The sequence below is a fragment of the Typopeltis vanoorti genome, chromosome 20 (genome assembly GCF_054136105.1).
Source record: "Typopeltis vanoorti isolate ZY-2024b chromosome 20, IOZ_Tvanoo_1.0, whole genome shotgun sequence".
NCBI lineage: Eukaryota > Metazoa > Arthropoda > Arachnida > Uropygi > Thelyphonidae > Typopeltis > Typopeltis vanoorti.
The window spans coordinates 102,378,155-102,390,375 of record NC_143568.1 but is presented as its reverse complement, the minus strand read 5'-3'; the positions used below and the strand labels follow the sequence as shown (position 1 = coordinate 102,390,375).

Genomic DNA, 12,221 nt, shown 5'->3' with positions numbered 1-12,221 from the left:
CTAGGTGTTTATCAGAATTCTCCAGGCCTCCCCCCCTCATATATAATTTAGCATTGTAATAATAAATATAAGTATTATATTTATATTTACGGCTATTTGCCTGTTTCTGTTTAGGAGCACCCCAGTTTAAATGCCATTGGCTCTTTTCTCACAGATTCTTAGGGCATTGTAGATGTATATTTATCAATACATATATGTTGCATAGAGGACAAGAAATTTGCACATACCTTTTTCTGGGTGTTGTGGCTCTTCTTTTGCGTTGTCCAAACAACTGTGTGTGTGTTTGGAGGGGGGGGGGTTGGCAAGTGGGAGAATTGAAATAACAAATGGAAAAAACCCCGGGTTTTTTTTTGAATAACATATATATACATATATATTATAAGGGATGGGCAGAGCATTTTTTATATATTTATATGAGGTGGGAAAGGGTGAAAGGGGTTGAAAACAGCAACTGATTTTTGGAGGGGGGGAAGGAGGTTGACAGGGTGCGGTCCGTTTCGACTATTCGTGGTCGTAGTCTGAACACGTAGAGGAAGTGGATGCTATGTCAGGTCGGGTAGGTGCTTCTGCTTTTGAAGTGTTTGTGTTATCGTCTATTGGTTGGGGTTGTGACCTTAATTTTATGTTGTGTAGCTTCCAAAACTCGGAGATTATGTAGGGCCTGTGTACGTTGATAGTGTTCGCGTCACACTTTATGGCTATTGTTTCTGATATTCTAAGCACTGTTTCATTTTCTTGTCTGTCTACTATGATGGCCTTGTCGATCTGCGGGGTATGTTTATGTTCAAGGGCGTGGACAGCTATTTCCGTTTTTCCTGTGCTTTGTATTTGATTTTTCTTTTTGATGTTGTGTTTTTTAGTATTTAAATGCTCTGGAATAGGGATGTTACAATCGCGGAAGTGCTCTTATAGTCTTGCCCATAAAGACCTGATGGTGGAACCTGTGTAGGTGATATCACAGTCTTTTTGGCAGGGAAATTTATAGACTACGTTGTGGTGTTCAAATATTTCTTTTTTTTTTTCCCCAGATTTTTTCCCATGGGATTTTTCCCAGAAATAATATCCATAAATATAAGTAATGTTTATTTTATAAATGAACCTGTGGAATCTGCATTTCAAAATAATTTCTAGTACAAGTAATTGATCACCCATTCTTAGAATGCGCATCTTAAGTTGAAAAAGTAATTTCTATGTAATAATAAGAAATTCATATTCAAAGGCCACAGCAGACAACTGATATTTTGATTATGTCCTGTGGTCATTTCAAAATGAAAATGATTATAGGACACATTAATATAGTATCTAAAGTTTTTTTTAGAAAATAATATAAATTCCACCCATGAAAGGTCATAACAACTGGGTGGTAGTGAGTTCAAAGGCATAATATCGTGTCCTATAGCTATCAAAAAAAAAGCAGTCTTCTTTCTTCATTATGTTTTAACATGGCCTTACCTTATTTTCCAAGTCACTTGGAATCATCATTTCTATATTTCATCAAACATTGACATGAAAGTGATACAATCGAGGCACAAAATGTATCAACAGTGCTTTAAATTTTTGTTCCTGTTTTCTTTACTTAAACCTTTCTAACAATTTAATAAAATTGTTCTTGCCTTATATCATGAGAAGAACAGATAAGATTTAGCTCAGGAATTTTCATATGTAGTTTCTTTTAGCATTCTCAATTCAAATTCATCTCCCATGGAGTAACATTTAAACAGTTTGCTCTCATGTGTGTTATCTGGAATTATGAGAAAACCAAGTGGATCTCTGCAACTTCTATGCCTCATGTTGTTGGATTATTCTTTGCAATCTTCTGATCTAAATATTTGTGCTGTTTCTTAAAATTCTTAAAATTCATTCTACTTCTTATACAAAAAAAAAAAAAAAAAAAAAAAAGTGTGCCAAAAAACTGTACAGGAGAAGAACCAGACATATCACTTTTTTTTTTTATATGTTGCTTCCACCCATTAAAAGGTTATTTGCAAACCAATAGTATATTTTGTATCATGGGTAGGTTAAGGATTTTTTTTTTAATTTTTATCAATTATATTTTTTTCTGTATTTCTCAAAACCCTGCTCTAGAGACCAAACATGGAACTTTTTCAATCCACTTCAAGGCCTCCAAATAAGTGGGATGGTGGTCTCGTACCAGACAATGACTTTCATCTACCTAAAATTGGTTTCACTGAAATTTCGTTTCTTTCTGTTTGTATGAAAGCTTCAAATGGCTGCAAGCAAACCATTGAGCCCATCCAAAATTTATTTTGGAAAGGCAAAAAACAGAAACTTGCACCATGTCTAAGTGAAAGTCATGTTTTCTTGTCCTTTGCCAAAGCTATTGGTCATAACTTTTGTCTGACAGTGTTCTTCCCCCCTCCCACTTGGTTTGAAAGTAAATTGTGCTCAACAAGAAATTATATTCTTGTTCATTCTTTTATCCAAGGGTAAGTAAACAAAGTTTACATATCAAGTATCTCCATAATTAGGCTACTTGTAAAAATGTTCAACTATCTCAGATCCAGAGTATTTTAATAATAAGGTGAGACACCTTTTTGCTATTTGCAATATGAGAAATACATGACTTCTGCATTAATTCAACCACCTTGGCATCTTCCTAGGTATGGCTCCCATTGATGAGACTCAGTAAAGTTCGAAACCAGTTTGGATAGTGATCAATCCCTTAACATATAGTATTATGCAATTCTAAAAGAATTGTGTGTTGCATAATGGGATGCTAAGGCAATTGATGTTAAGTCATCAGCTTATATATATACAAGTAGCCTAGATATGAAGATACTTCCTGTGCAAACTTTGTTTGCTTACACTTGGATAAAGGATTAAACAAGTAAAATTTAGACTTGGATGGCTCCACTGTATCATCTACCTCCCCCCCTCCACCTGGTCCAAATCTTCTGGCTTCTTATCCTTACTTTTCCTCCTATTCTGGCATAAATTAACTAGTAAATGTCCTCCTACTATTCCAAACATAAATGTTTAATGCCTCTTTTTTCTTTTTGTCAGAAAGAGATCAGAAGAATCATGTAAAAACTGGATACCAAAAACTAGTTCTCAAATTGTACCCAAGCAGCATTGTTCTACTTTCTACCCGGCTCCTCCTACCTGCTACAACTGCAAGCTGTCTCCTGAGCTTCTGATAATCACTAGCCTTGTAGTTCCACATATACCCTTTCCTCAAAGAAGTCCTCACATGGCTGGCAACCACCCAGGTAATCACCTCATGGTCACTCTCACCAAGTAGGAGAAGATTTGACACTTCATTTATAATGACAGCCTCTGATGAGATGATTAAATCCAAGACCCTAAAATCCCCACATGCCTTCTGTTACATACTGTCTGAGGTAGCTGTCTCTTAAAATCTCAAGAAATTGAGTTTCTTTACTTCCAGTTGCTATCTCTTCATCTCAATCTGCATTGCCATAATTAAAATCACACATAGTGTATACCCTTTTCCTATTTGCTTTGCTAATACATTTCATGGCCTCTACTATCCACTTTACCAGGTCTACAGCAACATACAACTAAATATTTCATTCTATTCACCTCTATCTCACATCACACTGCCTCAAAACCACTACCACTATTTCCCCCTTGCATCTCTACCTTGTATGGATATAACTCTTTTTCTATCATCATAGCATTCCACCTCCATTTTTATCCTTCCTGTCTTCACGACATACATCATACCATTTCATCTCTACTCCTGTCAGGATGTCATCCTCATCCAACCATGTCTCACTTACGCCAACAATTTTTTGTGAATGAACTCAATACAACCATTTCATTTCCTTGGTTTCCTGATACTTCTAGTATTTCTATACAAACATAACAGCTCATGCCTAGATCCATAACAAGTTTCACTGATACTACTTATTAGATGTGCCTTCTGCATACATTCCTTAAGTCATTTCTATTTCTCCTTACCCATCTCAGAACTTTCTTCAAATCCATCTGTTCTACCTACATCCCAGGTCATCCCATTCTCTTGTATATACACACACAATCACTTCTTCTTTGAGCATCAACTTTTCTCACGATGTGTTCCCCTGTCCACCCCAAGTCTGCCTCTTTTGTCGTGCACACCTGTCCTCATTTTCTACACTCATGCTATCAGCTTCATTCATAAGCACCACTTCAATCTCATCTCCTCTTTCACATAAATTCTTATGTCAGATTCATTCTCTGCACTCATTACTCTCCCTTCCAGCAACACTCTCCAAATGACTCACACCAAATCCATTCAGATACAGTCCATTGCTTTAATAGAGTTCAACCTCATTCCACACATTAACAAATTGCACTCCTTTTCAGCCTCTTCACACATTTCTGCTAACAAATCATTCATAATCCTTGCTCTCCACCTTTTCTTCTCACTGTCATACCTGTGCAATACATTGATTACTTTTCCTATCATACTATTAACTTTTATCTTCCTCAATAACCTCCTGATATCCATTCTTACATTCTCTTTCCTCCTGGTCAAGTCATTTGTTCTTACTACCATTACACGTGTCTCTTTTGCTCGCTTACTCCTCATATCCAATGCATCAAACATGCTATTCATTTTACCTCCTGGAAAACAAACCTTGTTCATCTTCTAGTTTAACAGACCTCTAATAATCAAATTTTCCCATACAAAGCCACTTGCAAGTCTTCTGTTACCTCTTTTATACCAACATCATTCATTCTTGTCTTCTTCAATCTTCCATACATATTTACAATTCTTTTCATTGCACTCTGCACCTGCTTCATCTCTTGCTTCATCTTCACCAACTCAGCTTTCAAATCTTACATCTCTTTTTTTGCTATCATTCACTCTCGCCATCTTATCATCAGTCACACAAACTTGTTTGCTCTCAACTATACTTACATCATCTTACCATTAATTGCACTCTGTTCTTAAATATCATTATTGCGAGCTTTATCATTAATCACACTCTTTTCCTCACTGTCACTTCCCCACATACTTTCTGAACATTCACATAATCTTCCTCAACTACCTTTTCAGTTATGACATTATGTTCCTTACTCATATTTAAACAAGCCTCATGGTCCATTATAATATTGCACTTCCAACATACACACACTTACTCTTTCCTCTTATTCAGCCTCTCCACATAGACATCTTCCCATGCATACATACTACATTCACAGGATCATACAATTTTTAAAAAATCCACGCCATTCATTTTACTTGTCTTTCATGCTGCTCTACGAAATTATCTACCTTTCATCACCATATTGTATCAGAGAATTTCCCCAGCCCTACCTGAACTGGTTCTATTTCCTGCCAAAGAAGATTGGAATGAGAGTGTGATAAAAATGAAACCTGTTTTTAAATTGCTTTAGCTAAATCCATTATTAATGAAGAGAAAAAGAGATACATATATAGTAATGTTTTTTTATTTCATAAGCGTGAGGGGAAGAAAGTAAGAGAACCAGATTTTTCCAATATTAAGAAATAGAGTCAGGAAGATTCAAGTGAATATAAATCTACTAATTCGGTTTTTGAAACTTTCAACGTTGTAAGAGCAGAATTACAATCTTCAAAACTTTCAATAATATTTCACTCAGTCTTGGCCAACTGGTCAAATCTGAGTGACACATTATTGAAACATGATCTGCTGTCTGTTATTGATAATTACTGAAGCTACAATTTTTTTTCTAGTACAAATTTTGTGCGTGCAAGTGAATGAGAATATTCATATAATTTTTTACAGTGTGAATTTAAAAGCGAAGTGTTACAGCCAAAGTATAAACAAATAATCATCTTATGCTAGCTGAGAATCAAATGATATTTCAGAAACTCTATGCATAAGTAAACGGAAACCTTCATTTAATTTCCAGGTTTGAGATCATGTTTCTAAACAATAAAGCAGGTTTATTAAAATAAACCTGCAAATAAATTCAACAATATGATTGAATTTACTAAAATAAAAAGCCAAAAGGGTTCAGTTCAGTGATGCAAAATTATATAAATCAAGTGAATATTAAATCCAGCATTATTTCAAAGCTGAACGCAGAAACTTTCATAGTGTCTACATTCTGAACCGAGGCTTTTATTTTAGTAAATACTTTATGCACCGGCCAAGAATTGACTTACGAAAGATACGCCTTTCGGACACTTTGAGTTCCTTAGTACTGAACAAGAGTTTTTGCTCTCTTAAGGTTTCTGCCTGGTCTCTGAGTAAACCAACCAGTTCAAAACAGCTGTCAGGCCAGTGAAATCTTATTAAAACAGACCAATAGAAGGCAAATATATGGACATTTGGGCAAGAGATCATGTTTTCTATAAGGTCCGTGCTAGAGCAACTCATAAATGTCAGCAAGTGTATTCTCGTAAGCTCCCTGGTCAAATTTTGTACGAAATTTTCATACTTTCAAACTTTCATACTTTCTATATGCGGTTTTGAAATAATGCTGTATTTAATATCCACTTGATTTATACAATATAATTGAAGTTTCAAAACACGGTAAACTTACATCACCAGGGGTACAAAACTTGTGTTAAAAAGACTAGAAAACTTTTGATCTTCATCTTTGGTTTGTACCCTTTGAGGACAAGAAGGCTACCTTCGTTTAGCCTCCGTGAGTACAAAAATAACCAAATTCTCAATAGCCTCTGACACACCTTTAGATAAACAAGTTTTTAAAAATGCAATTATATTACCTTACATTAAGAATGTTAGACAAAGTTGTAATATTGTTTCATGATGACAACACTTAAGCAGCTGTTTTTGCTAATGTATAAGATCCTGAGGTTCCTATATTTATCAAAACCTCCACATCCTCCTATGAAAAAAAATCAAAAGTTGACAAAATTCATTGCTTTGGTGGCATCTGCTATGTAGGCCAGATGGGATGATCAGCAGAGATATGCATATCTGAACACATAAAAGAAGTTGAGAAAAAAGACAGTGCAAATCAGGATTAGCCATCCACACAACAAACACAGGTCACCAAGTAGTTTGGAAAGAAACAGAAATGACATATATTAATCATAACTGTTTTACAATAAAGTTTAAAGAAGCCTCAGAAATATTCCAGCTCCCATGAAATGTAATAAAAACCAAAGTTTAATCCTACACCAAGTTTTGTCTGCTTTCATCAAAAATCTAACTGCAGACCTGGGAATGTGTCATGCCACAAAATGTGACAGAAACAACTAGTATTGTTCCAATGCATGCATATTAATTAATACAATGTGTTTTTCTGGTCATTTTGTTATATGTACTAGTTTTGATGTTCTGATAACATCTGCTACATGTAACTAATTTTTTCTAGTATTTTTTATACAAGATTTGTACCACTGAATATGTAAGCCTGATGAATTATGAAACTTGTTATGTTAGAGTGTTTATTTTAATGAACCTACTTTTTGTTTATACAAATGTGGTCTCAATATTGGAAATTAAATGAAGATTTGCTACCACAGAAATATTTATCTTCATCTACACATGTATCTGCTAAATTTTAATTTAAACTGGATAATGTATTAAAATAGTACTCTGCTATACATTAAAAAAAAATTGCATTACTTACAGAAAGTGAAGTGTGGTCATAATAATCTTCTTCACCACACCAGTATCCAAAATGAGAATCAAAACCTCTATATGATGGTGTATATTCTTTACGGAAAAAACCAAGATGCCACTGCAAAATAGTATTAAAATAAAACAGTTATTCAATATGGTAATGTCAAATAATTAAAGTTGCATTTCAATGTTACTTGAGGTATTTTTAATGGCAATTCTATCTGTAATTTAAATTTCACCACTAGGGTGAGCAGCTTTATTTAACACTGAAATTATACTCTGTAAATTCAACACAGTTTTGCCTATTGCCTCCAGCTCTCAGTTAATGTCAAGTTCAAGAAACGTATCTAAAATCTTCTGCATTTTCTGATAAGTGACATGTGTCTGGATGAAAGTAGGCCATATGTTAACTAAAATTATATGAAAACAATGAAATTAAGTAACAATTAATATTAAAATGTTTGACTTAAATTTGGATCAAAAATGGATAGGAAGCCAAATCGAGAGAACACCAAAAGGTTATTCAAAAGAGCTAAGGAATGGGTGAGAAGAAATAAGAATACATGATTAGTGTCACATGGGAGAGTATTATGGAGATCTCATAATGATGGAAATGTTGAAGAAACTTTAAGACTAATTTATAAGAAGCGTACAAAAACAAATACAGTAGATCTCAAAGTTTGTTCGGTTGCTCAGTGTATTGTAAGTGTAAACTCCAAGGGGAATTAATGAAGGGATAACATCAGTTAATAGATCATTAAATCTAAGAGTTGATTTAATAAAGGAAAAACTTATGGGAAAAGTTTGTGATACTCAAGTATAATTCAACAAATCTGGTAGCTTAGAATCATAGAAATAGCATTAGAATTGTCTTGTCAGGTATCCTCTCCCTCCAGGAGATCAACTACCATGTGTTTCCACCATGTCCTGTGCCTCTCTGCTGCATCCCTCATGTGATAGGTCCACTCATCTATATTTTTCATCCACTGCAGTCTTTCTCTTCCTCTCCTTCTCTTTAGATTTTAGAAAACATGAACGCTGCCCAGGCATCCATATAATAAAATACACCTCTCTGACATTTCAAGTTCCTTAGTATTGAAAGAGAGTTTTTGCTCTCTTAAAGTTTCTGCCTGGTCTCTGAAGAGAACCAACCAGTTTGAAACAGCTGTGAGGCCAGCGAAACCTTATCAAAAATGGACTAATTAGAACGCAAATATATGGACGTCTGGGCAGCGTTCATGTTTTCTAAATGGTCTGCACTAGGGCAACTCGTAAATGCCGGTGGGTGTATTCCCATAAGCTCTCTGGTCAACTTATTTTTATGACACTTTCACAGTTTCTACATTCGGCTTTGAAATAATGCTGGATCTAATATCCACTTGATTTTTATAATAATAATAATAATCTGGTTTTGACTTCTTTACCATGCTGGTCACTCTTGCCTGCGCTTCATACTGCTCATGAGTACTTTCTCTTTATATTCTCCATAACCCTTTTTTTTTTGCAACTCTTGCTTACCTGATTTATCTACTTGACCTTAGAAATAAGACTCTGATATTGCTTCCTTCAGACACTCTCCTTAACCATCTCCCAGATTGTTTTGCCATAACCCTGCTTCAAGCTGCCTCCTAAGCTTGTTGCTATCACCTCTTATAGTTTCACATATACCCCTTCTTAACAGAAAATTCCACACTTGGCAACTCCTTCATTCATTGTTCATTCTCCTCAATCACTGGCAACATGGCTACCATGGTTATGGGCAGATCCTATGATGCTATTACCAGATCCAGAATTCTTAAACACCAAGTACTCTTCATCATATGTTCTTTCAAGTAATTTTCTCTTAGTAGATGATAAATTCCATTTCCTTCTTCATCATGCAACATTGTCTTCTGTCAACCACATATAACTGATACCAGTAATCACTGGATAGGCTCAGGATATCAATATTACAAACTCATTCGCTTTATTCCTGATACTCTTGGCATTTGTTAGAGAAACATACAATCCATTATTAGTGTTCTTATACCTATTATTATTCTTTGAAGATCCTACTTGTCTTAGAAATATACTATATCCTTCAATTTCTCAAGTCACAAACTCCACAAGATCTTTCCTGATATTTTTGTTTTTAATAGGCTTCTTTCATTGATGTCATCCATTCACTTCCCTAATTTTTCTCAAAACTTTCATATTTGCAATCTCCAGTCTTTGATCAGTTATATTATTTCTAACCCAATTCAAGGATCCATATGTTCAATTTGGTTTAATTATTGAAGCAAAAACAACAAGCTAGCATACTGCTGGCTTTGTTATTTGGCTCTGTACCATACTATCCTTGGTTATTTATACCCTATAATGGAAAATTCACTTCAGCTGAACTAATACTATTCATAATGATAGTATTTCCTTCGCTAATGACTTCAAGGAAGTGAGAAGTTTTTTCCATGAAAGTGGCTGAGCAAAATATATTGCCAGAGTGGGTACAAAGTGAAATGGCAACAAGAGAGTTTAAGGTGAACTAAAACATATCTACTGTGTAGAATGAAGAACCCCTATTCTGTGAAGACTTAAAAACTGTAATGTACTAAAAATTGAGTAATTCTTGTACAAGTTGTGATTACCTTTCCAATAGCATGAGTAGCATATCCTAGATTCTTCAGCCGTTCAGGAAGAAGGACTTTGTCTAATGGAAGACCACGTGGTTCAGGAGCATAAATTACATCATGCTGAAGTCCTTGAAAGGAGCAATAACAACTCAATTATCAAAAATGAAATATAATGAATATGAAGAACAATATATTAATGTGATTTTAAAAAAAATATATACACAAATATATCACTCATTCTCAGGTAATGTAATTGTGAAGCTTAATATGGTTTATTCTGATTTATGCATTAAACTCTCATTATAGCAAAATTGTAGACCATATGATTAGTTCATTATAAAGAATGGCTTATAATAAACAATAGCATTCTTCTGCCAGGAGAATACTATTTTCAGTTGACCAGCATACTGTATAGGTCTTACTGTATCCTCTGGGGATGTGTCTTTTGATGGCACGAGGAATTTAATGAATCTCATAATTATCAACTGCAGGTGAAATTATGTTGTCGTTGTTTTCAATGAATTCAGTGAATTTTGGCCAGTTTGCTTTCCTGAGAATGCATCGAGATATTGAGAAGCTGTTTATTCTGGATATTATACATTGTATAGTAATTAAGCATGGCCTGTTCTGGCTGTGGAGATAATTATTATTATTATTATTATTATTCAGGCCTCCAAGGAGTCAAAAGACTCATCGAGGGAGGTCCTTCCTAAGACATAAAGTCTGTCAAGACTCATCGAGGGGAGGTCTCCCTCTGAGAAACACAAAGTCTATCATACCACTCTTTAAACTCACTGACCGTTCTCGCTCCCACCACTCCATCAGGCAATGCATTCCACGGCTCAACCACTCTCCACACAAAGAAACCACTCCTTACCTTCTTGCTCACAGTTTCCTTTTGTAACTTCCAGGGATGGCCTCTCGTCATCACTCCTTCCCGCTGTTCAACCAAGCGAAAGAACTCCCCAGTGTCAACCCTGTAACCACCTCTCAACAGTTTAAAAGTCTCAATCATGTCACCTCTCCTTCTTCTATCCACCAAACTCTGCAGTCCACATTCTCTCAGCCAATCCTCATAACTATCCTTGTACAGTCCTGAAACCATCTTTGTCATCTGCCTTTGTATCCTTTCCACAGTTAATTTATCCCCTTCAAATCCTGGAGACCAAATCTGAGAACAATAGTCCAAGTGTGGCCTGATCAGAGACTTATACAACGGAATGATAACCCTCTTATCTCTGCAGGTCAGTGTCCTTTTCATAAAAGCAGCAATCCTCTGTGTTACCTTCACCACCTTTGCAATATGTCCCCTAAATTTCAGGTTTCTATCAATCATCAACCCCAAATCTCTTGTCTCCCCTACTTCCTCCAGTATAACTCCTCCCATAGAGTATGCAGCATCTCATCGATGTTTCCCAAACCTCAAGACCTTACATTTTGCTGCATTAAACTTCAACCCCCATTTATTTGCCCATCTATCTAGCTAATTTAAATCCTCTTGCAGGGCTACCACATCTGCACTATTACTAATAATCCTTCCCAGCTTCACATCATCCGCAAACAACTGAATATCCCCCTGCAATCCACTGGCTATGTCATTGATATAAAGGTTAAACAATATAGGTCCTAGTACTGAGCCCTGTGGGACCCCACTTGTAACCCTCTGCCTCCTGGAAACTGCTCCACCATACACAACTCTCTGATACCTATCAGACAGCCAATCCTGAATCCAGTTGACCAATCTGACATCCAGACCCATGTGCTGCAACTTAAATATCAGCTTATCATGGAGCACCCTGTCAAATGCCTTCGCCAAGTCTAAGAAAATAACAGTATATGCCTTTCCCTCATCTAATGTTCTTGTAACTTTATTATAAAAGGCTAGCATATTGCTAAAACAAGAGCGTCCTTTCACAAATCCATGTTGATTCTCACAGATAACATTACCCTCATCTGCCCAATGCTGTATACGGTCCCTCACTACTTTCTCCAAGATCTTAACAACTACTGATGACACACAGACTGGCCTATAATTAGTCACTTCCAGTCTGTTACC

The 12,221-nt window shown here is 35.7% G+C and overlaps 1 protein-coding gene across 2 annotated transcripts in view; it reads right to left on the bottom strand.

Annotated features, from left to right (window-relative positions):
• The window catches only part of LOC150095728 (arylsulfatase J-like), a 150,863-nt gene that overhangs the window by 84,597 nt on the left and 54,045 nt on the right, over window positions 1-12,221 (bottom strand). For both annotated transcript variants that reach the window (XM_090409768.1, XM_090409769.1), the window contains exons 4-5: window positions 10,181-10,293; window positions 7,564-7,674 (exon numbers count right to left, since the gene is read on the bottom strand). In XM_090409768.1, coding sequence (XP_090265894.1) covers window positions 7,564-7,674; window positions 10,181-10,293 — 224 coding nt within the window. The remainder of the gene's footprint in view (window positions 1-7,563; window positions 7,675-10,180; window positions 10,294-12,221) is intronic.